Source organism: Arachis ipaensis, chromosome B9 (genome assembly GCF_059453495.1).
Source record: "Arachis ipaensis isolate K30076 ecotype BB chromosome B9, ASM5945349v1, whole genome shotgun sequence".
Lineage (NCBI taxonomy): Eukaryota > Viridiplantae > Streptophyta > Magnoliopsida > Fabales > Fabaceae > Arachis > Arachis ipaensis.
Window position 1 is genome coordinate 149,284,471 of NC_142444.1, and position 17,353 is coordinate 149,301,823.

The 17,353-nt window shown below is 31.8% G+C and overlaps 3 protein-coding genes across 3 annotated transcripts; 1 reads left to right on the forward strand and 2 right to left on the reverse strand.

The window, feature by feature from the left end:
* Positions 1-3,806: 3,806 nt before the first annotated feature.
* On the reverse strand, positions 3,807-4,564 carry LOC148546755 (uncharacterized). The gene is made up of 4 exons (XM_088498180.1): positions 4,514-4,564; positions 4,292-4,388; positions 4,083-4,171; positions 3,807-3,977 (listed from the first exon to the last, which is right to left on the reverse strand). The coding sequence occupies exons 1-4, from the start codon at positions 4,562-4,564 to the stop codon at positions 3,807-3,809; spliced, it is 408 nt and encodes a 135-aa protein (XP_088354306.1).
* Positions 4,565-4,643: 79 nt separating this feature from the next.
* On the reverse strand, positions 4,644-6,685 carry LOC110267261 (replication protein A 70 kDa DNA-binding subunit C-like). The gene is made up of 9 exons (XM_088499340.1): positions 6,536-6,685; positions 6,154-6,421; positions 5,971-6,067; positions 5,751-5,872; positions 5,577-5,661; positions 5,350-5,467; positions 5,058-5,212; positions 4,813-4,940; positions 4,644-4,714 (listed from the first exon to the last, which is right to left on the reverse strand). The coding sequence occupies exons 1-9, from the start codon at positions 6,683-6,685 to the stop codon at positions 4,644-4,646; spliced, it is 1,194 nt and encodes a 397-aa protein (XP_088355466.1).
* Positions 6,686-14,575: 7,890 nt separating this feature from the next.
* Positions 14,576-15,934, forward strand: LOC148546756 (protein FAR1-RELATED SEQUENCE 5-like). The gene is made up of 3 exons (XM_088499341.1): positions 14,576-14,832; positions 15,022-15,243; positions 15,742-15,934. Exons 1-3 carry the CDS (start codon positions 14,576-14,578, stop codon positions 15,932-15,934), a joined length of 672 nt encoding a protein of 223 aa, XP_088355467.1.
* The last annotated feature ends 1,419 nt before the right edge of the window (positions 15,935-17,353 follow it).

The following is a 17,353-nucleotide window of genomic DNA, read 5'->3' on the forward strand; positions in this document are numbered from 1 at the left end:
TGTAAGTTCTTCGATCAACCTTCCTATGCGAATACAACTTCAAAGAGAAGATCTCGAATGGATGACACTGATAGAATTCTCTGACTCTTTGAAATGGCTGTGCTATGACATTATGAGTATCGATAATTTGCAACAACTCAGTTATCAATTCTCTATCTATCTCAAATGTTTGCCTAAAACAAATATACATTAACCACAAAAATATATTTAAAAACCATACAGAATACAATTATCATATATTTTGATACATCATTATTAGTCAAAAAATGATTAATAACGCATTATAATGGGAATAAAACACAATATAACTATGCAATGACAGATATTAACCTATTTTTCAATGCAAATACCATTAAAACATCAGGGAAATAAAATAAAAAAAAAACTAAACAACAAAATTTCAAACACACATACCGAAAGATTCTCTGCCTATGCATTATCTCATGCTGAGTGTCGTATATATATAATTGCACAAATTTAGGCTTCTGACCAGGATCTGGGAGCAAACTTCCAATCCGATGATAATTTTGACCAGCTATTATAAACTACGGTGGACCACTCCCATCATTCATTGAATCCAATACCTTACCACCAAGAGACATGAAGGCAAACATACTATTATAAGATCGAATATTTTTTTGAAAATACAAACTCTTGCTATCATGTCCGTTAATCAAATTATATAACAGATCTGGGGGCTTTCGGAGATAAGGTAACTGAATTTTCCCTTTTGAGCAACAAATAGTAAAAATAGGATGATTAACTGTAGAGTCTCTTTCAACACGTTCTGATAACCAGAAACACGCCCCACAGACTGAACATTCATAGTTAGGATCACCAACATCAAGACAACCTGGTAAAGATAAAGGCGAAAAAAACATGCATAACAATAAAAAAAATTCATCTCAATTAGATGGCATGAAATAGATTCAACATAAAATGAATAAATCATTAACTTACAAATATAATATATAATAAATACTTGACTCCTTTAAATTTTTTCAAAAAAATATATCATAAAATACTACTTCTATTTTACAGTGCCTGAATAATATCTCATCACAGAAGCACAATGGAATCTTTTAGAACTAACTAAATAAGAATTCTATTTTACTATTCTTGAATAATAGATGATTTAAGAAAGAGAGCGTACCTTGTATCTCACTTTGCAAGAACAGAGGATGATCAATAACAGAACCAACTTGACTGAATGAATTTATCGAAGGATCATATATTTCTGATTGGTCTATATCATCCATTTTAATTTAAAACAACACAAATTTATGTAAATATATATTTGACAACCAAATATAAAAAAAATTAATGATGAAATAAGTAATCAATTAATTATTTAATAATCAGCGTGCAAATTGAACATTAAAAATGTAATAAACTACGAAAACCAATCTGAATTAACATTGATTTATTAAAAAACTAAATATAAATAAAGCTTAATGCACATTCAAGAACAGTTTGATTTTTTTAACATTAAAATAGACTTTGTTTAATTATTTTAATCACTCATACTAATTGTCTAGGTTCGAATTAGATAATCTAAATCACAATTAGAATCATTTTGTATTTTCTTAGACTTTAATGACTCTATTGGTCCATAGCATTTTCCAAAATTTTTAACCAAGTCCCTTTTTTCTTTTTTATTTTAATTGAGTCCTTGCACCATTTTTTTTTAATTGGCTGCCAAGGCTTTGTTTTTCTTTCAATTGAATCCATGCAGCATATTTTTTTGTTGTAAATACGTCCTTATACAATTGAGCGAATCAATATCAAGAGTGGCCTAATTTAAAAAAAGGAATTTTTTCTGAGGGACAGAATTGAAAGAAAAAAATATTATATGCACCTAATAGAAAATTTCAAAAAATTAGAGGACCGACAGAGTAATTAAATTTTTTTCTTAATATGCAATTATTGATTATGACACCAAATTAAAAAAAGTTTCAACAAATACCCGTCGTGTATTATATAGCTAGAAAAGTTAATTAATTAACTAATTACGTGAATCTAACCACATAACCAAAAAACTTTTCATATTATCGAAGACAAGAGTAAACCCTAATTAAACAGTTTAATAACCTCTAGTACTTGTGTATGTTTGAAATAACTATATAAATTAAACCTATATAGTGATCCAAATGATTCTATAAACAAATTTATCATGGGATTAATTCTTTCAACCATATGCGGTAACTGGTCAGGCTTACGCTAGCTAATTTAATTACCTTAAGTAATTGTTCGCTTTGAATCAAGGATTAACTATTTTAATCACTTTCAGCCATGTAAACAACAAGAACTAAACAAGTTCACGATTATGTTACGTAATTTAATAACAACTTATCACAATTTAGAATAATTATATCATTTTTTATTTTACAAATATTAATTGAGATGTCAAATTAAAAAGAGACCAAGTACAGAAGTCTCCTGATATGTTTAATTAGGAATTCTATGAGTTACTAATAGTTAAAGTAAACCTTTTAGGTATAAGAGTGTAAAAAAACAATAATAAATCAATAAACGAATGTGTTATTAGATATAAATCAAAAGAACTTAAAATATAATTTAACAAAAACAAAATTGGACAGGGATAGAATACTTAAAGATATTATTGTACCTGAAAAAATAAAATTTGAACTCTGATAAACATTCTGGGACACTTCAACTAAATTTTCTAAAAGATAAAAATGAACAGAAACATTGGAAACATAAAATAAACAGATAAATTATTAGAAACATAAAGATTAACTACAAAAATATAGGTAGAGCAATAAAAATTACCCAAATAATCATTCAAAGAAACAACAGGCGTCGACGAATGGAGGACCTTTAAAGGATTAGAAAAGGAAAAGAAATTACAAAGACTCCCATAGGTATAAAATCATTGAAAATTGAAGCAAAAAACACTAAAAATATCACGAAAGTCAATTCAATACTGACCTTTTGCGTTTCGATGGTGACTTTGTGTTCGCTTTCTTTTCAAAGAATTTCTCCTATATTCTCTAGCACGAACAGAATTCTGAGACATCTTTGTTACGCGTACTAAACAAAACAAGAGTTTGAAACATAAACCACAAGAACTACCCCTAATTCATTTCCAAAAAGACATCCACATTGTTAAGTACCTATAGGCAACAAGTATTAAAAAAAGGGGGTGGCTGGGAACAGAAATTGTGAATCTATTCCCTGACAGATTTTATTTCTTTTTTGGGGGGTGTAACTATTGAGGTTAAGTTTATCAAAGGTAAACACACCAACAAAGAACTTATATAACCATGCACACCTTTGATAACACAGAAAATGAAAAAAATAAAGTATTATAATCAACACCAATAACTAATTGACATGAAAAGATAAAGTTGTACAACAATAAATAAATACAAATAAGAACTGCTGCATTTTATTAAAATATTCATAGTGATATACACAATTACATATGCCTATCTCTCCTATGATAAGGAGGATTCCAACAACTGACTACATATCCTACTATGTAACCTAAAGAGGCTACAATAATATTGAAAATATGTCCAATCCCTAGCAAAGTCACTATTACAAAAGAAGGAGTTGAGAATAGACCTAGTTGGCACATGACCCGAGCAAACACAAAAGGAAAACCCCTATATCTGATAATCCTATTTGTTGGACATAATCCAAAAAAGTCAAATCAAAATAGCATCTAGCTAGCATGATTACATTTCCATCTATTTGATCACAAGCCTTCCTAAATACTTATAGATATACTATATAAAACACATACACCTAGACACAGCAGCTCAATTCCACACCTTAAATCAAACTCCATTAACCTTGACAATCTTGAACCCACGCCCATCTGCATCAGCAGCCGCCTTTTCAAATTGGGGATTCAAATTCCTCTTGCCCTTCGAGGTCACAACATCATTTTCATGAATAAGCTTCTCTCCATATTGGGAAGGTGCATGGAGAACGTGGGACAACACCTCCTATGACAAACAAATTAACAAAAGCTATCAAACTCACTCAAGAATACAAAAACCATTCAGAAATAACACACATAGGAAGGAGAAAAAAATATTATGTAACAGCACCTGAGTTTCTTTTTCTGGTGAGCTAAGCAATATATCCAGTTCAGTAGAAAGATCATCACTAACAGTATCATTGCTAGGTGTTTTCTCATCTTTTCCATCTTCACCATTAATTAACGTAGAAAACTCAGTCCCTCCGAAAATAGCAGGTTATTTTTCAGCTAGAAAATCTATAAGAACTGGGGATTTAGATAAAATTCCAGAAGACTCACCAGCAACTTTCTCACTTTTGATAAGAGTCTTTGATGACTCCTTCTTAATACCAATATCTCCTTTTCCACAAGGAACAGATTTGGGTAAATCAGGCTCCTATTCATATGGCATAAAAGTTTAAAAATACATAAGACCATAAGAAAAATTTACGACAGCACAATAAAAAAAAGGAACAAAACATGAATTTACACAATTTAAAAATAATTATATGTATATGTAACCTTTTTTGGAGTAGACTCGTCATCAGCATCATAATTGGGAAGTTCAAACATGGCAATAATGGTGGGATCATCACATATTCTCCTAACTCGGAAAGTGCGATAAAATGTATCATGTGGGACACCTTTGGTATCAACCTTCAGCAGTAACTTCTTTCCAATGAGCCCTTGGAATATGGGAGGATAAGTATCCCCACATACAAGCTATTTTGAAAGTAATACATAAGAAATACAGACTTTAAATAACACATATCACATCCCATAAAGTGAACAACACACAAAAGAAAACTAAGAACATACACTCGCATCTCTTTGAACCTCAATAAACAAGTTAGCACATGATTTCTTAAGCAAATAAGATGCCTCACGATCAAAGAGAAGGAAAATACCCTCCCCACTATGATCTTCAACTGTTATTTTAATTTTAAATCTGCAGAGAGAAAAAAAAAGGAACACAATGATTCGGAATAAATAATACCAAGAAACATTATTTTTATAAACAATCCACAAGACAAAATGAAAAGACATTTTGAACAAAATTTCTGACCTTGGAGTCACATTAGTTATGTGCTTCAAACAAAAATCACAGTAATATGCACCATTTTGAGGATAGATACCCTTTCCACACACACAAGCAGAATACCACCAACCTCTATCCTCAACAATACCTTGGATTGTACCAAAAATGATAAAAGAACCCTCCTATGCAATCGGCATTTCAAAATTTGTTAACAATATGAATGAAAAAACAGATCTGGAAATTGTTCTTTGATTTGACTTATTTTCAGTTCATTTGTGTATAAAATAAACTAAACACAACTAACTCAAAAGAAGACAACCTGATTGTTATCTTGAAGCTCTTCAATAGTACATTTTCTAGTTAAACGTATGAAATCATCTTCCAAGGAGACAACTTTACCCTCATTTGCAATAAACAGTGGCTGGGTACCATTGCACCTTGCTCAACCATACTTAAAAAAAAATTATGCAAATACTTGTACTTGTTACTCCAGATTGGTTGTAAATAAAGCATACAATAAAAATCAACAAAATAAACAATGCTAACCTCTGCCTAAATTCAACAACTTCAGGAAGATCAGGATTAAATAATATTTGAGTGGCATACATCACATTTTGAAGGCCTACTTGACCTACACAGCAACACAAAAAGAGTCTAGCAAAGTTTATTGGAGACAACACCTAGAGTAGTAATGAGATGTACAGAAAACAAACAATGTACCCCTAAAGAACTTGACTTTTGCAAGTTGAATGACTACAACAGGCTGCTCCACATAGCCAGAGGCAAGAAAATGATTTACTTGATTAACATAGTCCCCAAACAATGCACATCTCACTGTAAGACTAAAACTCAAAACATGACAAAGAATGAAACAGAAAATTAGGAAAAAAGATGATTAAAAAATAATCACAAACCAGGAGAAATGACTCAATCAACATACTCTTTTAAAGTTAATTCAAGCACAATCATTTTCACAATTTTCCCCTCTTTTGCATATTCTTTCTCTTCTCCCACTGAAGTTAAAAGACCAATGACACCTATTCCAAATAAACACAACCTATTAAATATTCAAAGCATTTGTTAAAAAAATTTGAATAACAGCAGACCAAGAAGATAGACACACCAACTAAAAAATCATAATCTTGGGTCATGTTCAGCAGCTCAGAAAAAGGAAACATGTTGAAACAAGTCTTAGGGATAATATCTTCATCAACAGCTACAACAGTGGTTCGGTGAAGGAAAACCAATTTGAATTCATGAGAAGTTGCTCTATAACTACCATGATTTGACACAACAGTAAAGTATGCCATTCTATAAACTTGACCTTCAACTATATGATCCCTAAACCTATTAAGGAGTGGTTTCTTAACTGTAGCTTGAATTTTTCCACACTGGAAATCCAACAAAAGAACAAAATCAAATTAGTGAAACACATAATTTAAAGTTGAAAACTTAAAAAACAACAAGTAACACCATATTTAAAAGAGAAGCTAATAGGGGCTAACATGCTCATCAAGGAGAATCATCTCCATTGAGTTAGGAACCTCATGATTCCCAAAAAAGGGTACAACCCAAAGCCTTAGAACCCTAACTTTCAACCTCCAAGCCTCTCTAGGAGGATGCATCTTAGAAATCATATCAAATGGAAGAGGCATTGTAGAAAAAAAAAAGAAAACAAAGGAGGTAAACAGAGTTGATGAAATAGATCAAATATAAACAAAAAAATTCTAATGTAGACAGAGCTTAGGAGGAAATAGAACAAAGCAGAATGTTTGTGCATTGAATGTGGATCACCAACCATCCTTTTATAGAAAAAATCCAGGGCTTTAGGCTCACCTTTTTTAATTCAAATTGAAGATGAAAATGGAGGGAAAACAAAATATGAGTCCATATGCATCTCCATTCAATGCCATAGAGACAACAAATCAGAGGGGAAAAACCTGAACTAACACAAAAACAGGAAAAACAAGTGAAACTTTCAAGAAATCAAGAAATAGGGACCAAAAAATGAGATATCACACCATACCTGCTACAGTGCACCTACATATCATTACACCATAGGGAAGGCAGTCATGAGGTTACCCCAAACAATGATTGTACTCATGGCAATGAGAGTTGGTAAATGTCTTAGGTAGGGATACATTGGAAACAGCAAATGAATGGAAAAAAAAGTATAGACAAACATCAATAAAAATCTGTCAATCACATCAACATTCAGGAAATGGGTGAGATTGAAACCTCATACCTTGATAATGATTGCCAAATTTCCAATGAAGAATATATAGCACAACCTTATTATGTGTGCAGAAGACATTTTCATGGGAAGACCAGCTACTGGATAGATTTTTCTTTGGATAAAGAGATGTGCTAGTTAGATAAACAATACCATGAAGCCATTTTACTCGCACAAGGCCATTCTTTTCTCAATGAACCTCTTAAGTTCAGGGCAAAGAGCTATATGTCCATCCAACAGCTGATATATAAAATAATTTTTACACAAACAACAAAAAAATGTAATGCAATTCAGTTAAACTTAAAAAATAAATAAATGACCAGCAGGCTATACATCAATTTCTGTCAATCACATAACCACCAATAGAATACATTAGCTACAAAACCAATTCCTTGATAATGATTCTCACAACCCACATGCAACCAGCAATTCACTTTAGGTAAACTTAATGGATTTGATGGACATAGCTTAAAAAAAAAGAAAGAAAGATTCATCAATGGGATTATTGAATCAGAATTGAAATGGGAATGCAAGACTTGAACGGGAGAGAATGGAATTGGGAGTGCAAAACTTGAATGGGAGTGGCAAAAGCATATTCCTTTATCAAAGAAGCACAAAAATTCATGACAATAAGCTCTACTTCTATGCAACAGGCGAAATAAATCACCAAGAAGCTATCAATCAATTCCTATCAATCACATCACCACTCATCAAATAGACTACCTAGAAGAGAATTCCCTAGTAACACAAACAGTGGAGTGATGCCATCTGATTGTGAGAAAGCCACTTCCTTCCTATCAATCACATCACCACTGACCAAATAGATAGAAACCCTATACCTTGATAGGGATACCCACATTTTTAGTGAAGAGTGTATGGCAGAACATCATTATCCGTGCAGAAGAGATCTTCAAGGGAAGATAACCTACTCAAGGTATATGTTTTTGGAGGAGGGAATTCCTAGTTAGACAAAAAGTTCTTTTATATAAACAATAAAAAAATGGAATGAAATTGACCTAAAATCAAAACATATAAATAAACAACCAGCAAGCTATACATCAATTTCTGTCAATCACATCACTACCAATAGAATAAATTAGGTACAAAATCCATTCCCTCATCATGATTCACACAGCCCACATGCAACCACCAATTCACTTGATCTAAACTTAATGGATTTGTTGAATATACACAAAATAAAAAAAAAGATTCATGAAATTTTAATATTGCATTCAATGGGTTTACTCTCAATATAATTATGAGAGTGCTTCATAAAATTTGGAGTAATTACCCAAATCAGTCCCCCAGGATTTTAGAATCGGACATTTTAGTCCCCAAGAAAAATTAATACATGGATCAGTCCCCAAGGTTTTATTCCGACAGACAAATCAGTCCCCAATTCATTTTTCGGTAGAGTAATTACCTAGATCAGTCCCCAAAGATTTTAAAACCGGACATTTTAGTCCCCAAGAAAAACTAATGTACAAATCAATCCCCAACTTTTCTCTCTATTAGACATAATAGTCCCCCGTCCAAAAATAAAATAAAATAAAATAATTATTATTATTAATTGCACAATAATATTGTACTATATTTTTTGTATTTTTTAGACAAAAATAATGATAAATTTATTCATTAGATTCTTATATATATATATATATATATATATAGTCACTCAATAATAATAATAATAATAATAATAATAATAATAATAATAATAATAATAATAATAATAATAATAATAATAATAATAATAAAATTATTAGAGATTATTTTACAAGAAATTCAAAGTTAAAATTATTTGATATTTTTATATTTAATATAATCAATAGCTGTCCTATGTAAAAAAATATATATGTTTATATTAAAAAAATGTATTAAAACAAAATATTTTAATTTAAATTTATATTAAATACATATTTTTTTAATACAAACATATTTTTTAAAATAGTACATCTTTTGATTATATTAAATACAAAAATATCAAATGATTTTAACCTTGATTTATTTGTAAAATAATCACTAATAATTTTATTTATTATTATTATTATTATTAATTACATAATAATATTATACCATAATTTTTTGTATTTTTTAGATAAAAATAATGATAAATTTATTCATTAGATTCTTATATATATATAGTCACTCAATATCAATAATAATAATAATAATAATAATAATAATAATAATAATAATAATAATAATAATAATAATAATCAATAAAATTATTAGAGATTATTTTATAAGAAATTTAAGGTTAAAACCATTTGATATTTTTGTATTTAATATAATCAAAAGAGGTACTATTTTAAAAAATATGTTTGTATTAAAAACATATGTATTTAATATAAATTCAAATTAAAATATTTTGTTTTAATACATATTTTTTAATATAAACATATATAATTTTTTTTTACATAGGACATCTTTTGATTATATTAAATACAAAAATATCAAATGATTTTAACTTTAAATTTCTTGTAAAATAATATCTAATCATTTATTATTATTATTATTATTATTATTATTATTATTGAGTGACTATATATATATATATATTAAGAATTTAATGAATAAATTTATCATTATTTTTGTCTAAAAAATACAAAAAATATAGCACAATATTATTGTGTAATTAATAATAATAATTATTTTATTTTATTTTATTTTTGGACGGAGGACTATTATGTCTAACAGAGAGAAACGTTGGGGATTGATTTGTACATTAGTTTTTCTTGGGGACTAAAATATCCGTTTTTAAAATCTTTGGGGATTGATCTGGGTAATTACTCTGCCGGAAAATGAACTGGGGATTGATTTGTCTGCCGGAGTAAAACCTTGGGGACTGATCTGTGTATTAATTTTCCTTGGGGACTAAAATGTCCGATTCTAAAATCCTCGGGGACTGATTTGGGTAATTACTCTAAAATTTGAAATCAAACATAAATAACAGAACATGATTTTGAATACAAAAAACAGTATAAAAACTCAATGGATTTCTTGAATATATACAAAGTAAAAAATTAAAAATAGATTCATCAGTTGATATATAGGATTTAATCGGTCTACTTTGGATATAATTAAATGAAACACACAAATGCATGATAATTAGCTCTACTTGTATGAAAGAGGTGAAATATACAACATTTTTTTGCATAACCAATAAAGAATTGAAATGCAATTGAGTTGACTAAGAAAACGTTTCATCAATATAATTATTTAAGTGCTTCATAAAATTTAACATCAAACATAAATAAGAGAATTTTGATTCTGAATGCAGAAAAACTTATAAATTGCTACATTCAGTCCAAACAATTCAAAGGGATTAGTGAATGCGAATGCAAATTGGAATGCAAAAGTTGAATAAGAGAGAATCAAATTGGGAATGCAAAACTTGAATAGGAGAAACTGGGTCTATAAATTTTGATTCTGAATGGAGAATAAAATTAGAAATTGCTAGATACAGCCCAAACAATTCAAAGAGATTACTGAATCAGAATGGAAATTGGAATGCAAAAGTTGAATAGGAGAGAATGAAATTGGGAATGCAAAAGTTGAATAGGAGAAGCTGGTCTATACTCTGTATTTCTTGAAAAAACTCTGTCAATCACATTATCATGGAGAAAGTAGATTAGGTAGAAACCCCATACCTAGACAATCATTCACAAAACCAAACCCATCATCCATAAATATAAGAAAAGGTAAGTAAGAAGACAATCTTTATAATGATTATAAAATCCCAAAAATTGATGAAATAAACAAACCACATGCAACAAACAATTCAAGACCATATGCAAAAGGAGAAATGATAATCACATCAAATTCTAAATAACGAAATCAAGAAGATGAAATAGATTCATAGACCATACTCAAAATTAACAGCAACTGGGAAAGAATCTAACCAAGAACATGAACCTACAAACAAACCAAATCACATAGACAATTTTCAAATTACAAATTTCACAAACCATACACAATAAGATCTGGGATAACCGTGGAACAGATACCAAAAACTATCACAATTTGCAAAATTAGAAATTTCACAGACCCTAGACAATAAAATCTCGCCTAACCATCGAACAGACACCAAACATGATCATAATTTACACAATTAGAAATTTCACAAACCCTAGACAATAGAATCTCGCTTAACCATGGAACAGATACAAAAAATAATCACAATTTGCACAATTAGAAATTTCACAAACCCTAGACAATTAAAACTGGGTTAACCCTCGAACAGTAACCAAGATTGATCACAAGGATGTACACAATGAAGGAAAAGAAAAAGGATGAAGAGGAAAATAGGTTTGGATGCACCTGATTGATTGATCGGAGATCTTGGATTTGAGCCTCCACTGGAAAATCACTAATCTGGATGAACGGCGACGAAGCAAACTCCCAAGAAAACAGGGCTCGTACACAGAGTTTGGTAGGGCAGAGGACGAAAAAGTAAAGAGAAGAAAGCAAAGCTCCTAGGGTTCCAACTAATCATTACCTGTTCAAACAAATCCATGAAGAAGGTAGGTTGCGTCAGCGATTCGATGAAAGGGAAGGTAGGTTGCGTGAGACAGGAGATGAAAGGGATGGCTGACGGCGGAATGACAGAGGAGCACATGCACCCCTGAAGATGAGAAGCCACGCTGGAGGAGATGCCACCGTGGAGAAGAGGCTCCACCTGGGATTGGAACCAGCGTGAAACGCGGAGAGGTCTCCAGCTCGGAGATGAAACCACGACTATATATTGTTTGATATATATATATATATATATATTAAAAAAATGTATATATAAATGTAAAACTGCTTTATATTGACAGTACATCAAAATTAAATCCAACAAAAATATTAAATTATATAATATTTTTGTTGGATTTAATTTTGATGTACTGTCAATATAAAGCAGTTTTATATTTTTATACGTATATCTAATTACGTAGTACTATATTAACAAAAATAAATACTTTTTAGATAATAGTGTAAAGCACTTTATATTGTTAATGTATCAAAATTAAACTTTATCTATCCTTGTTATATATTTATTAACATAAAAAATTTAAAGTCTTCTATTAATAATAATCTAAATGACCCATATTAGTTAAATTCATAATCCATATATGGTACGAAATTATTTTCTAATTGACGTTCTTATATATTTTAGAATACAAAATTTATAGAGCTAATTAAATTATTGAATAAAAATGAAATAATAAAATAAATATTAACATTCAACGATTCAAAAAATGATCACAATGATTGTGATAAATAGTAAGGATTTTATTTGTAATAACAATTTGCATACATATTTCGTCATGTATTAGTACATTGTTAAAAGTAATTATCTGTTTAAACATCTTAGGTTGCTTTAATGAACATTTTGCTACACCAACTTACATGTGTTGATTAATTGGCTTTAATATTCATTCTCCGACCTTTTCCACCAAAGATTAAAAAAGCAAGAGAAGAAAGCCATTTTGTAATGAAAATTTTGAATAACATATTTCAATTTGTTTTACCTTCAACATAACAATTAAATAAAAACAATATTATCCTTTCACCCATAAATTGGTATCTGATTCTTAGTCCATTGATAACTAGGCATGAATCAATATGCTATGGAGGGTATATTAGCCAATTACTTTTAGTTAGTAAATATCTCTAAATAAATTTTTGTTTGTAACCAATAGTTTGTTACCTTTTTTGGTTATGTTGGAGAGTTATGCTTAGTTAGTATAAGTAGCTCTTCTTTTTTTTCCAGTCACCGGGATGCTGTCGTTACTGTTCGACGGTGACTGCCCTTTTTCTCGGATTTCACTTTGTGGCACCACCAGTCTGTTGGAAGAGAACTACGACGTGAGTGTATGAAGGTGTTACGCAACCCTCTTCTCCTCAACCATTTCTAGTAATCTCTCCGTCCTGAAATTTTTCTCGTCACCAGGAATCTGCAATCACCGTTCGATTTGTGACACAGCCTCTTCCACGTGAACCAATTTTGTGACACTGCGATTCCCGTGAGAGATAAAGTCATCATACGCACCGTTATCGCACCCCACCATAGGTGTCGTCGTTGTTGTGGATGCACATTGAATCATAGCGTTCCACCTCCGTTAAGCCATAGCCTTCCTCCTCCATAGGATCAAGGTGAACAGCCTTCACAGACCACCGGCAACGTGAACAACCACTCTCATGGACAAATAGTTTTTAAAATCCATAAGAGAAAAGTGTATGTGTCTCCGTTGAAGGTGAGTGGACCACATTACATTGATGTGAGTGATCATTCTAATTCCACCGATGTTAATGTCTCGTCTTTGAGTGAAGATGACATACAACGTGTGGATAAGGTAATTTGTGTCTTAGTAGTATATTTGGTTATGTTTATTTGCAATGTGTTTTTTATTTTATTGTTGAGTTGTTAACAGTGATACGCTTTGTTGGAAGGATTGCGATTTCGTTTGTTTAATTTGAATTGGTGTGTATATTCTTTCTTTCAATTATGCTAGAACGATGTTACATTTTCTACATTTGATGTGTTTTATTATTCTTTTTATTCACTATGTTGAGTTGATGTTTGCAACTTTAATTAATTTTTATTTTATAAATATGAACATGGATAGTGTTGTTTTATATCAGTTAGTTTTGGTTGTTTATTAGTTAGTGTAATCAATGAATAAGTGCTTGTTGGAAGAGTTTTTATGAGTGTCGAATAATGGATGGTTATCTTTTTTTGTGATATGTCCTCGGTTATCGATTTCAGAGGAAAGAATCTGTAGACGTTATTCAATTAGAAGATGATGCTACGACAGTGAATCATGATGTGTGAAATATATTTTATTCTTGTCACAAAATTAACAAGATATTGGAAATTTATTACTTGGGTATTTTTTGTGTTGAATGATATTTTTTCTGAATGGATTTGTAGTTGCTGGATCACACTGGCATTCCAATCAAGGAAATCCCGTATGTAGGATTGAGAGTTATTTTGTTGCAGCGTGCACAAGAGTTCTATTCTAATTATGCAAAGAAAGTTGGGTTCGTGACTAGGATTAGGAATAACAACTTTGACAAGACTAGGAAGGAATCAAGGATACCCATTAACCGATCGATACACTGCAATCGTGAAAGTTTTCAAGAGTCTCGAGTAAAGGCAGCAACTCGAATAAAGAGAATAACAACAGTCAGATGCAAAGCAAGGATGTACATGATGCTTGATAGGCAGAAGGATAATTAGATGGTGTCCAAATTAGAATTAAAGCATACCCACCCGTGTTTTGCTAAGCAAGCTGTGCATTACACTTAGTACAGGGACCTGACTATGCATGCCAAGTGTGTGATTCAGGACAACGATGAGGTTGGCATACGGCCCAACAAAACTTATCTCACACTAGAGAACGAGGATGGTGGGTCGTCAAAGTTGGGTTACTCAGAAAAGAATGTGAGAAATTACATTACAAGCAATCTGCGCTGTACTGACGAAAACGCAGATGTGAAGGAAATGATTAGCTATTTCATGCGAATGAAAGACATCAACCTGAATTTCTTTTATGCAGTTGATGTGGACGAAGCTAACAAGTTTAAGAGTGCGCCTCTGGGTAGATGCAAGATGCAGGGCGTCCTATGAATATTATGGAGACGTAGTATCATTATATCATTTGATACAACGTACAGTAGAAACAAGTATGTTTGTGTTTCTACCTCTATTGAAAGGGTTAATGTTTTCGCACTATCGTGATCTAGTCATTTTGGCTGGATCTATTGCAGGCATGCACTTCCATTTGCATCTTTCGTTGGTGTCAACCATCACAGCAAGTCCACTCTACTCGGATGTGCTTTGCTGGAAAATGAGGAAATTCGTAGCTTTGAATGGGTCTTTAAGCAATGGTTAAAGTACATGGGAAGTCCCCTACAGACTATCATCACGGACCAGTGCAAATCTATGTTTGGTGCTATTAAGAATGTCCTTCTAGATACTCACCACGGATGGTACATATGGCACATAATGAAGAAGATACCACATAAGCTTAGAGGATATACTCAGTACAGAGAAATAGATGCTAGAATGAATGGCACTATTTGGAATCCCCGGTCTGTGGAATCTTTCGAGAAGGATTGGTGTGCATTCATTGCTGAGTTTAACTTAGAGCAAAATAGATGCCTATTAGGTTCGTTTTGTATTGTGCTCTTATGTTATTTTTGGATAGTAGGTTTGTTATGCAGGCTCTGTTTTAACTATACTCGAATTTAGGTCCCATTGTCATCGGATAATTTGTATCCTATTTGGATACTTTTATGGGATATCTCTGTTTGAAAGGTTGATGTCTACTTGGTTCACTAAGTCTATAGTCGTGTGTTGTGATGTAGCTAATTGTTCATGATGGTGATTAGTGCTTTGTTTTCTTTTGGTTTTGTAGAACTTTACGACGATCGTCGAATGTGGGTTCCAATCTATTTTTAAGGGGAATTTTGGGCTGGTATGAGAAGTACCCAACAGAGTGAGAGTATGCACACCTTTTTCGGTGGTTACTTGCATTGCAAGAGTGGACTGGTTCAACTCGTGTATGAGTATGACAACGTGCTTGGGAACAAGGAGCAGAAGGAATTGGAGGACAATGCTGCAGACTCTAAAGGAGTTGTCCCCTGTTCATCGAGCTCTACAATTGAAAGACAATTTTAGCGTGAGTACACAACCTCTAAGTTTAGGGAAGTACAATAGGAATTCAGGAAAAAAAGGGATTGTTTAGTCCGTGGTGTGACTCAAGAGGGTGATTTGTTTTGTGTGACCGTGAACGAGCAATACCTACTATATAGGGAGCCTAGGTCCTGGACGAACAGTGTCAATTTTGACCCAGTGACACACAAGATTCGGTGTGAGTGCAACATGTTTGAATCAAGAGGTATTCTTTGTTGTCACTTTCTTGCTGTGTTCTTTTATTACGGAGTAGACAGAGTACCATCTTGCTATGTTCTCCCTCGATGGAGCAAGAATGTAAAGTGCAAACACACTTTCATCAAGAGTAGCCACAATGAGAAGTGATCGGATGAAAGCCACAACTTATTTAGAGGACTGTGTTCACACTTCTTTAATGTTGCCCGAAAATTCGTGACATGTGAAGAAGAAACAGCCATGTTACATTCGGGTCTTGATGAGTTAAGGGCCAAGTTGTTTGATTATCATGCGAACTTGGGGTTCATAAGTGTTCCAACTACACAGAACAGCATGGTGACACAGCAGGATCCCACTCTTGGTGCCTCTAAGATTTGAGGTCTTTCAAATGTCACAATGAAGGGTCAGCAGAGATTGAAGAGGCTTGGATCTGAACTGGACACCTCCATCAAGAAATCTATGTGAAGAAAGAAGAAGAATCCACCTCCGGTATGTGTTTACCATTTCGTTAGTTTCGAACCACTTATTAACATGACTTGATGGATAAAGTTGAAACTGTTATTTACTTTTTGTTTATGAATGTTTGTTTTTTTTAGGAAAATAATGAAGCAATCAATCCAAATATAGTGGTGGATTCTGCTGTGAGAGCGAATAAATCACAGGAACATGGCAGATTCTTGTCTTTGTTAAACTCTTTTCGGCATACTTAGATGAATTTTGATTATAGATTTGTATCGACATTTTTCTTTCTTTATTATTACCTTTTTTTCACTTATCTTTGACAAAGTATTCAAGTTTTTTATTTAATTAACATTGTTAAGCTGAGGATATACCATTACTTATTGAGTTTTTTTATCCACTAATATGATCATACTGTTACAAGTTTGTTACGTTTGAATTAGCTTCACAAAATAATCATGAATGTTAAGTGCTATTAAAGTGGAGGACAAAGGCAAGTAAATTTATTTAATTTAGGCTATGTTTTATTATGTTACGGTTACTAACCCAAAAAGGTGTGAGTTAGATCAAATTCGAATTAGGAAAACCAATAGTAATTCGAATTAGACCAATTTGATTTAGTTGGGTTGCTAGTAATTTGAATTAAGCCAATTCGAATTATACATGCCTGCAATCGTAGTGTAGTTCAAATCAGAGTGATTCGAATTATGCACGGATGTAACTTATGATAGTTTGAATGTGAGAGATTCG